This window comes from Notechis scutatus, chromosome 2, assembly GCF_049901735.1.
Source record: "Notechis scutatus isolate UNSWTSFEM ecotype Mainland chromosome 2, rNotScu1.2, whole genome shotgun sequence".
Classification (NCBI taxonomy): Eukaryota; Metazoa; Chordata; class Lepidosauria; order Squamata; family Elapidae; genus Notechis; species Notechis scutatus.
The window spans coordinates 100,120,402-100,138,390 of record NC_142010.1 but is presented as its reverse complement, the minus strand read 5'-3'; the positions used below and the strand labels follow the sequence as shown (position 1 = coordinate 100,138,390).

At 43.4% G+C, this 17,989-nt stretch overlaps 2 protein-coding genes across 3 annotated transcripts; one reads left to right on the top strand and one right to left on the bottom strand.

Moving 5' to 3' along the window:
- Positions 1-375: 375 nt before the first annotated feature.
- On the bottom strand, positions 376-11,587 carry STX10 (syntaxin 10). 2 transcript variants are annotated; one of them, XM_087955543.1, is made up of 8 exons: positions 11,407-11,587; positions 9,903-10,072; positions 9,510-9,604; positions 7,913-7,975; positions 6,240-6,335; positions 5,252-5,358; positions 4,425-4,519; positions 376-2,819 (listed from the first exon to the last, which is right to left on the bottom strand). In XM_087955543.1, the coding sequence occupies exons 1-8, from the start codon at positions 11,439-11,441 to the stop codon at positions 2,734-2,736; spliced, it is 747 nt and encodes a 248-aa protein (XP_087811669.1). In that variant the 5' UTR covers positions 11,442-11,587; the 3' UTR covers positions 376-2,733. The 2 variants fall into 2 exon arrangements, with proteins under 2 accessions (XP_087811669.1, XP_087811671.1); XM_087955545.1 differs by lacking the exon at positions 11,407-11,587 and adding an exon at positions 10,978-11,115.
- A 2,878-nt stretch (positions 11,588-14,465) lies between these two features.
- On the top strand, positions 14,466-17,245 carry IER2 (immediate early response 2). Its single transcript, XM_026681490.2, has one exon. The coding sequence runs from the start codon at positions 14,850-14,852 to the stop codon at positions 15,573-15,575; it is 726 nt and encodes a 241-aa protein (XP_026537275.1). The 5' UTR covers positions 14,466-14,849; the 3' UTR covers positions 15,576-17,245.
- The last annotated feature ends 744 nt before the right edge of the window (positions 17,246-17,989 follow it).

The following is a 17,989-nucleotide window of genomic DNA, read 5'->3' as shown; positions in this document are numbered from 1 at the left end:
CTTCTGTTCACTGTTGAGGTTTAGCAGAGTAGCTACTAAACAAAGTACTTAAAAAATGTAAGCACTCAATAGCTGAACCTCTCTAGTTGGCTTACAGTAAATGGTAGAAATTTAAGGCATATGCCATTAACATGAACTTACAGAATGATCTGTAACAATAAAGCATCAGCAGATCTACAGATATTGAGGTCTCCGTAGTAAATTGTATTTTCGTCAACATTTTCTTACCACTTTTGTATCTAGTGTCTGTAGATAAAGGTGAAGACAAGGTGAAACTGATTGTATCAGACAAAGCCACACAATGTCCATTCTCTTAGAGGTGTACGGAACCCACCAATTCCTTCCCACATCAATAAAATAGTCCAAAACAGGTGGTTTACATACAAGTATAAAGTATTTATTTTTTTAAAAAAGTCATTTTAACATTGTTTTCTAAAAGTGGATAGGCAGAATATAGATCCAATTATTTGGCTAGTTTCAGCAGCACAAGAATTCAGAATAGCAGCAGCCAAAACTCTCCCCTCACCCATATAAAGCTTGTCTTAACCAGAAACCGTTTTTCTTCCTAATAAAGCCCTATAAGTATCTCTCTAAATTCCAAGGCTCAGCATTCTTTGCACCAAGCTGATTGGTAAAACCTCTGGTTTTTAGGTAATAAAAGTAGATCTGGAAATAGCCAGTGTCTCTTTTCAGGGCAGAAAATAAATTTTCACTGGCACTTTGCCAATGCTGAGATGGTCTGTCCACCATGTTTTGCCAGGCTTAAGTTGAAAAGAGAGCATGGATTAGTAAGTCAGATCTTTATTTTATTTTTGCCTAGCCCAGAAATGTCACCATCAGTTGCATCTTGATGCACAATGCTATATATTTACATAATAAGAAACATTTTTTATCTCCCAATTTTTAGAAAACAGCTAAACAGAGGGATGGGGAATCAAGAGGTGGTGTTTGGTTTCATTAAGTATTTAAATAGTACAGTTTTAGATCATCTTCAACCCTTACAATTTCACCAAGCCTTTCACCAACTGAACAAGCAGGACATACTGTTATCCTAATTCTTCCATCGTTCTTGATTGATTCAACTGAAAAATAGGTAACCCTTTAAGTCAATTGTGCTTCATCAGATACACTTAAATCAGGATAAGTTACATAGATTCAGAGTCGGTATGAAAGAATTGGATTTTTAAGACTAAAAACAGAAAAAAACCACTTCTGCTTATTTTTCTAAGCTGGTGACCAAAGAACGGGTAGAACATGATCACATTTAAGAAACACGGATATTCAAATCCAATATTTCCCAAGTATGGTAAAAAAAGGCAGTACACAAAATTCCCATTCTAAAGTACAAAAATGGGCTGTGAGAATAGCTTTGTGAGGCACAATGAAGAGCTGCAGTTTAGATCAGCAGTCGCCAACTGGTGGGCCATGAGAAAATTTTGGTGAGCCGCAGAGAAATCTCACCCCCAGAGCACCCCCCCAAAGCAATTAATCCAGGCTGTGCAAAAGCACAAGGCTGCCCTGCCCACATGGCCCACGGGAACCCTCCCCACCCACTCACTCCTTACCCGGTAAACTTGCCTGCTAAATTGCTATTTTTCCTTTTTCCGACCATCAGGTGTTCTGCTGTGCTAGGAGATTTAGATTAGCTAGGAAGCAGGAAATGGTTGGATTTCTTGCTTTCTAGCTAGTCTTTAGATCTTTGGCTGTGCTTTTAAGCACAGCCGAACCGCCCTTAGGACTGAAGTTTCTATTATTCAGTGCAGACTCACGGCAAGCAAATTTGAGAGACTGAGCTAGCCGATGGCAGATAGATAGATCACTGAATGATTCTGTGAGCAACTCAATCTGCCTGCTTTGCCTGATTTTGGGTAAAAGTTGCTCTTTTTTATAAAAAAATCAATATATATATGCACGGTGTGTTGTGAGTTAATTTTGTAAGTTTGCTTGCTAGCAAATTTTATGAGTTTGCTTGCAAGCAAATTTTATGTGACAGACTGAGCTAGCCAATGGCAGATAGATCTCTGAATGAATCTGTGATTCTGTGAGCAACTCAATCTGCCTGCTTTGCCTGATTTTGGGTAAAAGTTGCTCTTTTTTATAAAAAAATTCAATATTTATATAAATATTTATAATATTTACATACAAGCCATGCTCAGCCAGTCACATGACCACCAAGCCACACCCACAAATTAGGCCATGCCCACAGAACCAGTTAGTGGTCCCTGGGATCTAAAATTATGAGTTTGGTGGTCCCTGAGGTCCAAAAGGTTGGCGACCCCTGGTTTAGATAATGGTCTGATAAAAGAAATCTGAGCCCAAAACAGAAGTGCAATTTGAGAAGGCTTCAGGATTATCGCTCCCTAGTTCTCTGGAAAGTGAAAGCAGGGAACGGGTGGGAAAGGGGAAAAGCTTTCAGGCTTGCAAGAATCAATGTAACCTTACAATAAAAATAGTATTAGCATTTATCATTTTGGTTTCCTGGTCTGGATGACCTTGATGGGTTGATAAGTACCAACAAGCAAAATCCTCCCTTGTCACAAACCTGTAGCTCCTAATAGTTAAGGGACAACAGTGTGAATACAAGGCAGGGAAGCCCAGTGAGAATCCAACATTCTTGTCATTGTCCTATGTCTTCACTAGCCCTCACCCCATATAGGACATAAGCCATGGTGACTTCAGGCTTTTCACATGAAAGGTTGGTGGTATCTTTTCCATTTTCCTTATGTTCATCTGTCAAGTTGACCACAGAGCAAAAAGAAGGATCAATATCACTACACCAGTGATGACCAATAGGCAGATGATGCACCACTGACGCCTTTCTGATGGAGAAAGAACAAAGAGAGATGGTCTAAGTGCAGGAAGGCCAACCCAATTGGAAAGTTATAATCCACCACCAGGGGGACACAAGGAACTGATGTCTGCAACTAAGCACAAAAATGGGGATTGGGAGTAGTCTTAAAAGGGATGTATAAATACATGGGACACTCCATGTTGAGCCCTACAAACACATGTCAGTGGGTTTTGTATACAAATACCTACACATTCTTTGACCCTAATTCAGTATTAAACACAATCCCATTGAAAGAAAGGATCTTGAGGCACTAGCAGTTTTTCAATACGCTGGTCCTTAGTTATTAGGCATGCAGTAAAGAAAACAAAGAATAGTGGTTGTAGTGGTTAAAGCATCAGGTTAGAAACTAGGAGACTCTGAGTTCCAGTTCCCCCTCAGTAAAACCACTTGATCAACCTTGGGACTGTCACTTCCTCTCGGTTGTAGGAAGGGGACAATAGCAAACTACTTCTGAAAAACCTTGCCAAGAAAAACAGGGATTTGTCCAGTCTCTGACAATCAAACATGATTGAACAGAAAGGGGCGGTGGGAGAAAACACTAGTATCCTGGCATTAATCTCCAGAAATGATCCTATTCAAAATAATTTGGTTACATGATTAACATATGTAGTGAGGGATAGGAGAGCTAACCTACAACTTGGGTATCACAGATAGCAAGACTCAGGGGCATTACTGGACAGACATTTTTGTAAATATAGAGGGATGCAAGTTCAAATATTGTGTATATAATCTTACAGCATGCCCTAAATGCTATGATTAATTTAATCCCAATTTGTGCAAAATAAAAGTAAAAGCTATCTATGACTTGATTCTGGATTTGAACTGAGAATAAGGGAATGTTCAGCACAAATCAAAATTCAATACTGGCCTTAGAGGAACAGTTTTATGCAGTTATGCTCTCCTAGTCCCTTATCTCTCCTTCCAAATAGTGATCCGTTTTTCTTACAGCTGTTCCTTTGACAAGAGGCCTCTACCCATGATAAAAAAAAAAAAAATACGATCTCAAAATAAATGGTCATTCCAGGTTCTGATCACTGGCTCAATTGATGAATCAAGAGGGGGGGGGAAGGAAATCTGACCTTGGAATGGTCACAGCCCAACCTATTCATGGAATTATTGGAAGAACACTCTCCGCATTACCTTGAATTCCTTATCAAAACATAGGATATAAACCAAATCAATCAATCAATGTTTGTCAGTGTACTTAAAGAGCTGTGAATTTATGAAGGCCAGTATCTCTGTAGACTTTTAATGCCTACGCCCGCTCAAACTAAACAAACCAGGTCTAGGACAATCTGCAGTCCAGAGAGTAACACATTCACTGGTCCTTGTTCACACTGACTGGAATTAATTATCCAAAACATCTGGAATGCAACAAATTGTCTATTTCCAATAGAAAAGGAAAACAATAGGAAAATTGGGAATCTAGTAATGCCAGACGGGGTGAGATTCAGCAGCTCCTTAAACATTTCTACAATGGGAAAGAAAGCCCAGTGAGTTGGGATGAGGTGGAAGCTCTTTTATTCTATGCAAATGGACAGGTCAAGAAAAACCATAAAGCCCTGCCTCTTACCACGAGCCATGTGGGGGACTCTGCCCATCTTTTTGAGCACCCCATCTATGCCGTTCTGAGTGTTGTCCATCTCGTGAGCAAAGTCTTCTAGCATTCTAGAAAGTCAGCAAATGCATCATCACATGGCAGTAGTTTCTAAAGCAGCAACCCCATATTTCAAGCTTGAGAACCTTGTTCCCCTCCCACTTGGTCACAAGGCATGAAGTTAACAGCTAAAACAATAATTCGCTCTGTTGCTGGGAATTTTCAAAATATTTTTTATTACTAACACAATTTGGGATCTAAGAGATGGAACTGTACCCCAAAATACATATTCTGCATTAGGGAAGTAGGGCCCCAAACTGACTTGTCTCCAATATCTCCAATAAGAATAAGAGATGAGAATTATTTTTAACTCCCTTACTGCTGGTATGAATATCAATCATGGTTGATCTGCTAATTTTTGTGTATGACATAAGATGCCTCACTTTAAGTTGAAGAACACCAGCAGAATGTTGTGCTGGTGATAGAAGATAGCAGTTTTTTGCTTTAGTCTTGCTTATATTATGGGATTTGCCAGGATTGCATATTGTTGGACCTTCAGCTATTGTTGAACTGAAAATAATTCTTAATTCTAAATTGGAAATCATTAATCTGATCTGTGATCTGCTTAAGATTATGTACCCAGGACTCATCTATTGCCATCTATACTCACCAAGACATGGACTTTCTATAGTTCTGAATAAATTGTTTCAAATGTTCCAGCACTGCTAGACAATGTCACATGAAAGATAGATCCAAGCAAAGCCAATCAATTCCATCATCCCACCTTTGCTACCTGGACTCACATAGTTTGTTCATCAAGTTCTTCTCCAACCCGCCCCGACATGTGCCTCAGCACAGAAATGCTGCCAGAGACCAGCTCCAACTGTTCATCCTGTTCCTCAATGATCAACTGTCATGGAGAAAAGAAGGCATCAGAGCATTTTTTGCAGGGAAAAAAATGACAACAGCAACATCCACAGGACACAAGAGATCTACAGAAGTCTCAAATAAAGAGCTCTCCTGTCAAAAATGCAACTGTGTGATGCATCCAAGAATTTTTGCATTCTTTTATGCAAAAATCTTTTATAAAAAGAAGTCAGAAAAAAAGGAAAGAAATTAACGTTTACAATAGTATTTCATCCAACGATTTAAACCATAGCATTTCTTACATCCTTTGCATCTCTTTATCAAATGGTGATTGAAACAATAGGTACATATACAAGCCTTTCTTGGTTCAATCACTAGACTGGGACTCTTGCTATTTGTTCAATAAGTTAAAGCAGCAGTTTGGAAGAAAAATAAGGAAAGCAGGCAAGCAGCCAATTCTGGTACCGAAACATCATTTTCTTTTTTTTACATTGATGGGGCAAATGTCAAAACAACAAATGTACATCCATATCTCGCTTCACTTTTATTATGCTCACCGTTACTACTTCCTGTTCTACTGATGGGGAACTGATATTCTGAACATGCTCATAAACCAAATTTGGAACCCAGAACTCCAATTAAAAAAAAAAGATTTCAATTATCATTACTTCCATTCAAGGAACTTTGCTATTTGTTGTTTGACAGGAAGAGAAAAATAATGTCAAGAGATGCAATCAAGCAGGATCACATGGAATGTTGAGGGCTTACAAGCATTGCTACTGTTAGAGTTCATACCTCTATACATCTGTGCTATATTTTTATCCCCTACAAGTGTAAAAAGTAGAAGTCCCCTTTAGTCTCTGTAGAAACGGAGCTGATTTGTGAAAATCACTAGCTTGATTGGGATGGTGTTCATCTTCTCACCTTCTGGTGCAACTGCTGCTCTTCCAAAATATGTGAATCAGCTGCTGGCACCTTCTCTGCACTCAACAGCCCACAGTGGTTCCCGCCATCCAACAACTTCCACAGAGAAAGAGGAGAAAAGAAAAGAGAAACTCTGAGCAAGACAAAGTTCTAACTGCTTCAAGGAAAATCACGCAATATCTAAGTGGCAATGGTGAATTAGAATGGAGAATTAACTTAGCAGCTTTTACTTCTGTAGAAAAGAACATGTCCTGAATTAAAAATAAGCTGCATGTATTAAAATTCTTGGCTTTTAACAATTATTTAATGTAGTTATTAATAGCCTTTCAAGACTGTTTTGCTGATCTCACAATATAAGCCTTCAATTATATTATAATCAATATATTAACCATGCATAGATCAGGGCTTCCTTTTCAATTGTTGTATTATTGATAAGTTTATTTGCCATTTATCTTGCCATGTGGCTACTCTAGGCAGCTCACAATAAAGAAACGAACAAATAAAAAGGAAGTTTCAACAAAGTAAAAGTAAAATAATAGAACAATAAACAAAGAAAAAGAAAGCAAAGAAAATACATGGATCCGATTAGTTAAAAAAGATGGATGAGTGGGGAGCTGGGGGAAGGAGGCAGCATCTGCTATCAATCTAGCAGCCACCTCCAGAGTAGAACTCTTCCATTGGGTCCCCAAGCCAATTTGCAGAACCAGGTCTAGGATGTTGGGGGCAGATCTTCCCTGGTGGGGCAGGATGTTCCAAAGGGCAGCTTATGGTAGCAGAGAAGGCTCTTCTTCTGGTCTCTGACAGCAGGCGTACTTTGACTGATAGAATCCACAGAAGGCCTTCTATGCCAGCCCAAGTAGACTAATCTTAGTGGGATGAGACAGTTCATCTAGCCTGGACCTGTGCCATTAAGGGCTTTAAAGGTCATAGTCAACCCCTTGGCTTGGAAGCAGACCGGTAGCCAGTGCAGTTCGTGGAGCAGAGATGGAATACGAGCCACCCCAGGGGCTCCAAAGACTTCTCTCGATGCCCCACTTTGCACCAGCTGAAGCTTCCCAATGGATAGCCCTCGCAATAGTGCTGAGGAGATGATCAGGGCTTGAATAATTGAACACAGGGAGTCCAGATACAGGAAAGGTTGCAGGTGGTGCACAAACTGGAGTCGTGTAAAAGCTCTCCCAGTCATACCCACCACCTGCTCTTTGAGCAGGAGTCATGAGTCCGGGAGGACTCCCGAGTTAAGAACTGGGTCTGAAGAGGAAAGTGCAACCTCATCCAGAATCAGGGATGACAAAACCTCAGGTCCCCAAGGCTTCACACACCCAAAACCATTGCGGGATACTTCACTTATGACTTTTGAGTCTTTTTAGAAACAAATTGTTTTCACAGTAGCTTCAAAATATGGGAAACTAATGCGATAGGTCAAAGCCCTGATTAAACGGCGCCATGTTTCTAGAGAAAGAATGCATAAGTTATGCTGCAGGGAAAGAGTGAAGAAGAAATCAGAGAATTTAGCCAAGCAAAAACCTGCCTGGAGATCTTTGAGTTAGAAAATCCCTTCTGGCAAGAGGTTGGGCAAGCAAAGAGGATCCAATAGCCTCTGTCATATTATGCCTTTTTCCTAAAGTAATTCCAAGCAACATGTTAAAGTGGAGGGAGCAGAAAGACTCTACCTCTCTATTGTTCCTCTCCACAAAGGACTGGGCCACTGGGTCAGACATGTGATCCTGCATTTCCTACAGAAAACAAAAGAGCAATAAAAACAGTGTCACTGAGAGTGTATTAGTAGAAAGACTGATGTTTTTTTCCTTCCATAGAGCTCCAGGTACATATACCCCTACCATGTTTACCCAAAAATAAGACCCTGTCATATTTTTTTTTGCCACTAAAAAAGGCACCAGATCTGATTTTGGGGGGATGTCACCCACTGACTAACCTCATTTGTGCACATCACTCCCGGCCTCCTTTTCACTGTCAGAGGCCTTCAGGAACTTCTTCTGCAGCTGGAAAGGCTTTCCTGAAGGCCTCTACAGCAGATAACAAGAGCTCTGGATTGATTTGGAGCTTTGTTATCAGCTACAGAGGCCTTCAGGAAAGCCTTGGCGGACTTCCCAGTTGCAGAAAAAATGGTCCAGCAAGGCAGGTGTAAGGGTGTGCGAGGCCTGGCTACAACTGTCCAAAGGTAAGTAATAGAGCAGCTCTACCACCACCTCATCCCCATCCTAGCTTAATGTTTACCTGTGCACTTTGGAGTGGGCAGGATCTTAATTAGGGCTTATTTTTGGGGTAGGGCTTATATTGGGCACACGGGTAAAAAAAATCAAGCAAGGACTTACTTTCAGGATAAGTTATATTTTGGGGGAAACAGGGTATTTAACCAAAGGTAGTCCTCAAGTTATTATTGTAATGGAACCTGCCCATTGTAACTCATGATGGTTGTAAAATGAGTCAGTCACATGGATGACCTAATTTTACAATCCTTTTTGCAGCAGTTGTTAAGGAAATTACCACAGTTAAGTAAATATTTGCTATAGATGCGGTTATGCCGAACACTGGAAATAATTGCCAGTTTTCGGCAAAAATTTTTTGTCAACATGTGATCACATGTGTACAGGAAGTGGCAAACGGCTTCAAATGTGGTCTGGTTGCCAAGCAGCAAAAGTGCAATCATGTGATTGTGAGGGGGTTCCAAACTTCAAATCCAGGACATAAATATCCACCAGGTAGGTCTGTCAGAACATCAATCTGTTCCCAAGTTGTAAATCAAGGACTATGTGTAGGACACGAATATAAATGGAAGAGAGATCCCAATACAATGGGAGTCATCTGAATATGCAGAAATAAAAGCCAAAGTGATATACTATAAATTCATGGTTATCTATAGAGGGGGAAAGGGGCAGTGGTGGAAAACAATGACATATGCAATGAGGCCATTGCACGTGTGACATAAACTCACATATTTACATTGATATTGTAACGCATCTTGCATCACATATGCAATGACAAGATACATACCGTAATTTTGACCTTACCAAATCTATAAAGAAGCAAAAGGCTGCCAGGGGTCATGATAATATCTAAAAATGGTGGACTTTTCCATTTTTCCATTTGATAGAAAAGGAATTTTGTAAGATTTGCTCAGAATTGATCAAAAACTAAGAATTTACATCCAAAGTGGCTTTTCAACAGCAACAGTTACAAGATTTTTATTCATCACCATCCTGCCATCTCCTGATGCACAATCGGGGTTTATGCTTCAGGAAGCCTCACCTTGACTGACTCCCGCATCTCTGTGACAAAAGAACGTCGTGCTGCAACCTCAGACGGCGCAATGGTAAACTTCTGTGGGTTTGATTCCACAATGCGTGATCATGGTTAAGTGCAAAGGATTTGGAGTTTGTAAGTTTAAAAACTAGACTGGGCTGGATTCCAATACCTGGGTCTTATTCTGATATTCAGTCACCAGAAATTCAGCCTCTCTTGCTTGTTCACCTGCCAGGTTGAGGAAACAGATTTACAGCAGCAGTGTAGGAGCAAAATGCTGCTAGGGCTGTCTTACAAGCATGCAGGAAGGTTGTTTTTTTTTTAACTTTTTTAAGGGTATAATAGCACCATTGAGAGTGGTCTCTCAACCTAATTTCAGCCTCATCCTCAAAAGGATATAAATGGTTTCTTCCAAATCCTCCAAGTCCCACTCAATGCTGCGCAAGGTGTTGCGTAATTCATTTGTAGTCCAGTTCAGCTCCTCCTTGTTCACAATTTGGGTCTCCTGGAGCAGCTGGCCCCAACGTTGATAAAGCCCCTGGGCTGTATTCACTGCTTTCTGAACTTCTCTGCAGAGTCAAAGGAAAGATAGCAGCTGTAAGGGATGGAGGAAGCAACACAAGGCACCTGGGACCAGGAGAAGGCGCTGTTTGCAGCACCCCTCCTAAGGTGACCTGACAGGGTATGTTACAATGCCTTTGGTTTTGCCCTGCTGGTGACAAGTCTAGAAAATGAACTCTTAGACTTGATTGACAGGTCTTATGCAGGCAAAAATGAATCACTAATGCAGTTCTTATCGGTCTGATGGCAAGTCAACCAAGACCGATTTTATTCCTTTGAGATAACCGCTACAGCTCCGAAGCAAGGCAGCCATTCAGCATAAGCAAATTTCTTAGGGCAGAAAACGTACATGAGAACGTCAAAGAAACAGCAGTGTATGTCAGCATCCAATTTATTTGGGTCAACTGATACTTGTAAGAGATCAAGGCAGTTGCACTAGAAGAAGGTGCTGTTTCTTTGCCTGGAGGTCCATGAAACCATTCTCCCCTAAGAAAACATGATCACAAACGAAAAAGATCCAGCTGAATGACATAAATGGAGAGATATACTGAGCCATACCTAGATCTAAAGGGAGGGCAATAAACGACTACGGGGTTCTTCCCCATCCCATTTGTGTGTGAGAGCAAACAGAACTAAATAGCATTCCTGCATCACGGCACTCCACAGCCAATTTTAGCCTTTGGCAGATCCCTGACACAAAACGAACAGAGTATACATAGCTTCATTCTGACCACGTGCGTTCAGACGGCTCTATTAATACATTAAAATACAGATCTAAGCATATCTGCAGCATAACTAACTCCAAAGAGCTGCTACGATCTGAAATAGCGAGGAACAAAATAACGAAATTTCTCCGATTTATACAAAGTAACTCTCCTTGTTGCCTATTTCGTACTGTGCAAAAAATTCACACTCGACCGATCTCTGCCTCAGGACGCGTTTCTGCATTAGAGAAAGGGTGCTCAGACTTCGTCCACCAACATTTTTGTTTCCTTCCACTTCCTAAATCGGTAGCATTTCGGAACAGCCCGCGAGGGCCGTTATTTCTCAAAGTTGGGTTTCTTTTTCAAGCCTACAGCCCCGCACACAGCAGTCCCCTTTGATTTATGGGGAAGGTCCTTAGAAAAGGTTGTTTTAACTATTTGAACGGGATTTCCCATCAGAGGTGGGGAAATTTCTCAACTGGCTTTCTGCCTTTAGATTCTCGGATTACCCGATCTTTTCACACTCTCCACACCCCCGCGTGGTTTCAACCGGCTCTTTTCGTGGCTTTTTTTTTTTTTTTCCAGAGGGAAGGCTTGTTTGTTTCAAAGTATCTCCCCCACCGGGGACTGCCACTCACCCTTTCACCACGAAGAACGGGTCCTCCAGAGACATCCTTGAGCCTTCAAGTCGCCTTCAAGTCCAGACGACCGATAGAAACGTGTATGGGGTTTGAAAGCACAGACATCTATGGAGGAAATGTTTCCTTGTCTCCCCCCACCTCCCCTCACTGAACTGAAGCCACCAAGGCAGCCATGTTTATTACGGGTCCCTCTTTCACAACCCTGTATTTCCCTTGGGCTTTTCTTTCTTTTCTTTTTTCTTTTAATACGGAAAGGGGACCCGCCTTTTCTAGGGAGGAGCCAAAATAGGGAAGAGAGGTGAGTAGGCGGGTTGAAGAAAAAAAGAAGAAGAAATCTCCCCTGGAATTTCCTAGCTTCCGTGCAGTCTTTTTTTGTTGTTGTTGAGGGGGAGGGGTGTTTCTGCTTTCCTTTCTTTCCACTCCCACATTTCCTAAAGAAGGAAGGCTTGGCCTGAGTCTTCGCGGCTTTGCTTACACAAATTGATTTCTTTTAGCCGCCTCTCGTTTGAGAGCTTCACTTTTTCAGGTTTTCCACCCCAATTCGCAAGGCTTTTCGGATAGCCCTGAGTCGCCCGGCAAAATCACTGAAGCTGCTTCAGAGTCGACTGCGTAGTTTTAGTTCTTAAATTTCACTGTAACCTTTTGAGAGAATCTCGATATTGGTCATTATGCGCAAAGAAGAAAACGAGACCGTATTTTAACTACAGGATAAAGGAGCGTAGAAGACACGGGGCTTCGTATTTTTAAACGTTACCACCGTCTACCCTAAATAAATAATTGGCATGGCGAAAGCTCGTGTCCTGGAAGGGACCCAAGAGGGAGGGGAAGAGTAGAAAGACTTCGTGGGCCGAGTTTGGAGATGACGCAATAAGGAGGCACAGGCAGAGCCTTGCCAGACGAGAAACCGGTCTGGCTAAAACCAGAAACTAATTATTTCTTACATAGGTGCCAAAAAGCTCCTTAAGCCCAAGTCTGTTCGGTTGTCTAATGATTTGTTCCAGATTTGTTTTATCTGACCTTCATTGATGTTTACATTTTCAGAAGCTGAAAATTTGTAAACATTTTCTTGCTCATTTCCCCCCAGCCATTTTGGGCAAGCCATGATCCCAATATAAACATTCCTGGGTAGTTAATAAAATCCAATTTACACGTCTGAAAACTCCGGAGTAGTCCATCCGGCCATAATAATTTCGTACAGGGACGTCTGCGTCCACGATCTCTTTATCTTCATCCAATTTTTCGTGCTTTTTATCATTTTGGAAGCCGTCCAGAGTCGCTCTAGTAGCAATATGGGCGGTGTATAAGTTTAATAAACTTAAAAAGCTTGCAACGGGGTTACGTCAGCCAAATTTTTATTTGACCTGCCGTTTCTGGATCAAGACCAAAATGTGACTTGCATGCAAAGTGTAGCATATACGTTTCGGTGTAAAATAACTTCCTGGTGTACCTTGAGCCTCGGTGAAACAGGAAAGTAATAAATTTAGACCGCGTGCGAGTTTTGTGATAAGGATTTACACAGCCACACCCGAGTATATGATCAGATGAAATTACAGTATTGGAAAGGCGGCAGTAATTTGGAAGACTAAAAGAGAGGAAAAAACGGTTTAGGTTTGGTACGATATCCATACTTGGCATTTACATAGAGAAACTGCTTATAAACGGAGATTATGCGACGCGAGATATAAAATGTAGTCTGAAAGTAGCAGAATTCAGGAGGATATACGCCACCTAAGCATAAAGTATTCTATTACCCCCGAGGCCCGTTATACGTAGACGGATTGGCTGACAAGGCAGATGGCTCCCTCGGTGAAGGCCCGGAAGCTCAGTGGAGACTTTCGCCGCGTTACCCATTTATGGACATAGGAAGCAGGGCTGCTGCTGCGGCTGCTGCTACAAACGTAAGCGCTTTGGAAACGCTGGGGAACGTAGCCTCGGCTCCTCCCCCTGCCTTGTCGTCAGGCTCCAATAATACATGCAATAACCATGGAGGCGAGAGGGAAGGGTAACCTAAATAGAGGGAGGAGCCCAGCTCTGGGATTACTGTAGCATGAATAGGGAGCTAGGGGCGAGGGTGCCTTCCGTTGTGCTGATTGGGGGAGGCTGGTTAAAAGACAAATGTGTTTTCCCGACCAGTAAAAAAGATTTGCGTGAATATGGGAATATTCTCTCCAAACCACCACCACCCCTTGTAGTAAAACACAGCAGTTAAGAAGCAGGCAGCCATAAACGCAGGTGAATGGGAGAGAATATAAGTATGCAAATAGAGGCGAAGCCCCGTTGAAGGTCTCCCTTTGGCTTCTCTGGAAATTACAGAATGCTGCGCCACTTTGATCAGAACTGCCAGACTGAATAACCCTGCAAGGGAATTTACTCCCAAATCAGGTTTGTTGTGTAGGTTTGGTTGATGACAACAGGATTTCAAAACTCTGGGTGACCGGAGCAGCTGTAGGGAGAAGCAACTGGAATCAGCATGCAACTCAGGAAAAAGGAACCCATTTCTTTCAAGTGCTGCTTTGGGGGAAGCGAAGGAGCCCCAAATCCTGTTTTTTTCCCCTGACTGGGCATCTAGAGCAAAAAAACCACATCGATAACCTCAAGGGCAACATCTTACTCTTATTTCAAATCTTTTTTGAAACCTTTGAAACAGTTTGAAGCCTGAAAGATGCTAGACTGCAAACAGAAACACTCAATTTTTAAATATTAATGTCCAGAAGAGCAAAATAATCTTGAACAATCTTGAACAACGAGTGGGAGCACGTGGCCTTCAGGCAGTGAACTACAACTTCTCAAATAGTTCACCTTGCAGATGTCTGAAAACCGCCCTGTTTTCCCAGAGTAAATCTTGCACTCCACCACATCTCATTCAGAATTCATAAAGGGTACTCCATTCCCAAGTAAACGAACAAATTTATTCTGAAGCTAAGTAATCGGCAGCTAGCCACTGCTTGCCCGCTCCGCTTACACAACCAGCTGTTCATTTTTTCTGAGCTCTGCTATACGCCACTTCAGCGGGGAGCCCAACTTCCAGTTCTTTGCTTAGCAGAAGGAAGCCCGCCGTCCGCTATCCTCGTCTCCTGGCGACACCCCCATTTGTTCATTTTCTTCTCCCGCCCTGACATTTCCGCCTGCCCTTCCCCCTTTCAGGAAGGGCGGCCAGTGGCGCGCAGTTACAAGGCCGGATGCGGCTCGCAGAGTGGGCGGAGGCGGCCCAGGCGCTGAGATCACCGGGAGTATAAAATGCAACGCGCTGGGCGCGGCTCCGCTTAGTCGGAACGGACGTCTCCGTGGCGCTTTGTCCGGGAGGTGTCTGCTGGGAAGAAACAGCCGGAGGCGCGCCACTTTCCCTTTTGGAGGAGGGGGGAGAAAGCCCAGGCGTTTCTCTTCCGACACCGAAGAGCTTCAGAAGGGTCCAAAGGGAAGCCCGGAGAGCGCCCGCCAACATGGAGGTGCAGAAAGAAGCGCAGCGTATTATGACGATGTCGGTGTGGAAGATGTATCACTCGCGCATGCAGCGCGGCGGCCTCCGACTCCACCGCAGCCTGCAGCTCTCCCTCGTGATGAGGAACGCCCGCGACCTCTACCTCTCCGCCAAGCTGGAGGAAGAGGACGAGATGGGCGGAGGAAGCGTGGAAAATTTTCCTGGCCGGCAGCCGCATGTAGACCTACAAGGGACGGCGCCCAGCCCGCAGCATCTGGAGGGTCCTCCGGCAATCCTCTTTCCCTCGGCCCAACAGGAGGCGCCTCCACCCACGCCACAGCCCTGCGGCAGCCTGGATCCGGAACCTATGGAAACCCAGGAGGAGCCCGGCAGCAGCTTGCCCGCGCATTCCTTGACCCAGACGGCTTGGAGCCGGGGCGCTTCGGGGCCTCTGCTCGTCAGCAGGAAGCCGAGCCGCAAGCGCCGCAGCAGCAGCCTCGGCAAGATTGGCGCCGCCGAAGCCGGCCTGGTGCCTAGCAAGAAGGCGAAGTTGGCGGAGGAGGAAGGCGAGCGGCAGCCCCAGAGACAAGAAGGGCCCTTTCCGAGTTTAGCCCGAATCCTGCAGGACCGGTTCTCGAGCTTGATCCTCCAGCCTCCGCCGGCCAAAGGCGCCGAGGAGCCCAAAGCGAACTGCAGACAAGGCGACGGCGTGCTGAGCATAATGGTGAGGGCCGTGGTAGCCTTTTAAAGCGCCCCCGCCGGGGACTCGTAGCTGAAAACTTCTCCCGGCGGAGAAGCGGAGCCTGCGGAAGCCCCTCTCTGGGCAGAGGAGCTCAGTACCGCCTGTCTCCTCGGTGGCGGGACTTTGGCGGTTAGGACGGCGGGAGGCTAATGGTGGCGCGGGGAGCCCGAGTGAGGCCTTTCCGCCCCCCAGCCCTCCCTCCCCCTGCGAGTTTAGGCGAGAGACGCTCTGGTGACTCGGGAAGAAGGCGAGACAAAAGGCCGAGCGACGGCTGGCCGCGCGGAGGGCGCTCCCTGGAACTGGGGCGCGATGGCTGAGCGCCGAAAGAGGAACTGGTCACGCCGGCGCGAACGTCGCTGTTCCTGGAAGAGGCTGAGAACTTGGGGTGTAGGGGTGGGTGGGGAATGAAGTCGATTCCGAGAAAACGGGGAAAGACTTAGAAAAACCCGTCAGGCCTTTCAAATCCTGATCTGGGTGGAAAGCAACCACTATCTGCTGCGTGCACTTTTTTTTTTTTTTCTTTTCAACTTTTGGTGCTAGTTCGAGAATAACGCTGCGTTTATTTTCGAGAACGCTTTGCGTTAACTTAAATTGCCAGTTCTGGGTTGAGGATTCTCCCTCTTTTCTGAAAGAGGCTTCCTTAGCAGCCGAGGCTTATTCCCTCAAGGGTTAAACAGCCCTGCTGAGAGCTTTTGAAGAAGAGCAGCTTTTGTCAGCTCCACTCCTTAGATATTGGGGGGAGGGGGGAAACTACCCAGCATTCTTTTGCTCAGGGCCATCCCTTTTTTTCCCCCTTATCTACTAATTAAGGATGATCGAGTGGCCTGTTTCTTTGTGCCAGAAATGCTCTCTTAAACCTGATTAGTCTTGCCAAAGCAGCAGGAAGGAGAGGAGGGGGAAAACGGACCAGTCATACTAGTATGACACACATCTCATATGATGAGCATTTTTTGCATTACTCTGGGTCCAGGAGTGCAGGGGATTTCCTGTTCATGTTGCCTTAGCAGTATATGTGAGTGTGTGTGTGTTTGTGGCTGCTGTGTTTTTTTAAGGTGTGGGTGGAGCTCGTGATCAGAGGGAGAGGAAGATGATTGGCATTTTTTGTAAGATGTCATCTCAAACTTGGTGGTTTTCCTAGGTGACTGGCACTGTTGACTTGTTTGGGACAGTGATGAGGAATAATGTTGTGATATTCATAAAACATGTTTTTCCTTGTTATCCAGCTTGGATTATTTCATACCTAAAAAGGAGCAGTGAAATCTGTACTGTACTATGATCCTTATACTGAAGTGTTTGTAACGTTTTTTTCTTAAAACAAAAATCAAGTGATTCTGTGGAATTCCATACCACGTTTTCTTTTGTTCAAGAACTGCTGCTTTGTTTGCACAAGTTTTGAAGCAGTTCCTATTGTACCAGAGTTAATGTGTTATGAGGTATATATGTGTGTGCAATCTAGCTGTACAGTTTGGAACATAAAATGTTACGTGTTCCTGAAGTGCTAGTTTCATAAAACTAGCTGTAGATTGTTCACTGTTATGGTACTTCGTTATGTTACATGTATGTATCTTACATTTTTCTTTTGCCTTGAAGAGGGCAAAAAAGCCCAAGCTTTTATTTCTTACCGTTCATGGTATTTAATATTTTGATTAGTAAAATAAATAAAAAAATAAAAAAAATCAAGTATTTCATTTTTCTAAAAAAATTACCACCATGCAGGGTTATAATAGAGCAAGATGCAGGAGGGGAAATTGTAAGCTTTACCATGAAATAGACACAATCTCATGCTACTAAAAAGCACAAAAATATAGGCAATAAAATGCAATTGAAATTAATAGAATTGCAAATCCCCAAAGCAAAATACGTTTTAACCTCTCAGAAGCACATATAAAAACATTTCAGGTCCACCTGCAAGTTGGTTAGTTTAATGCTTAAAGTAGAACATACTGGATCAATTTTTCTAAAAAGGTCAGTTTAGAAATAATGGTTTCCAAGAAGGAAAATTCCTACACAGGCTTTTAAAACAGACGGAATTGCATTTTGCATCCCTCCATCAGGTAGCCCAGGTTGCATAACTGTACCTACCCTAGTTTCAGGGTGACTGACAGCATGGGAAAATTATATTTGGAGCTCCAGGAACTGAAGCTTGTAAACTTGTTTATGATGAACAAAAATAACTTTTCCGTAAATATGGGCCAGCTGGACAGGATTGGCAGACAAGACCTTGGATGAGCTTTACAAAATATTTGCAAGTTGCAATATCTTGATGTAATCTCCATAGCAGCATGTGTCAACCCTTTCATAAATGATTTAGTGGTCCAACCCAGGTTGCCAGTTGGCTCCCATGGGCCTTGAACTTACTGCAAACAACCAGGAAAATCTTTTCCTTCAATGAGAACCTCCATAAACAGCATAGCTTACAT

Excerpts from the sequence above, each read along its gene's own strand:
- IER2 (XM_026681490.2), top strand. The coding sequence starts at position 14,850 with ATGGAGGTGCAGAAAGAAGCGCAGCGTATTATGACGATGTCGGTGTGG.
- STX10 (XM_087955543.1), bottom strand. The coding sequence starts at position 11,441 with ATGTCTCTGGAGGACCCGTTCTTCGTGGTGAAAGG. Across the intron at positions 10,073-11,406 it reads CCGTTCTTCGTGGTGAAAGG|AGAAGTTCAGAAAGCAGTGA; the intron begins GTGAGTGGCAGT and ends TTGACTCTGCAG. Across the intron at positions 5,359-6,239 it reads AGCAGCAGTTGCACCAGAAG|TTGATCATTGAGGAACAGGA; the intron begins GTGAGAAGATGA and ends TCTCCATGACAG.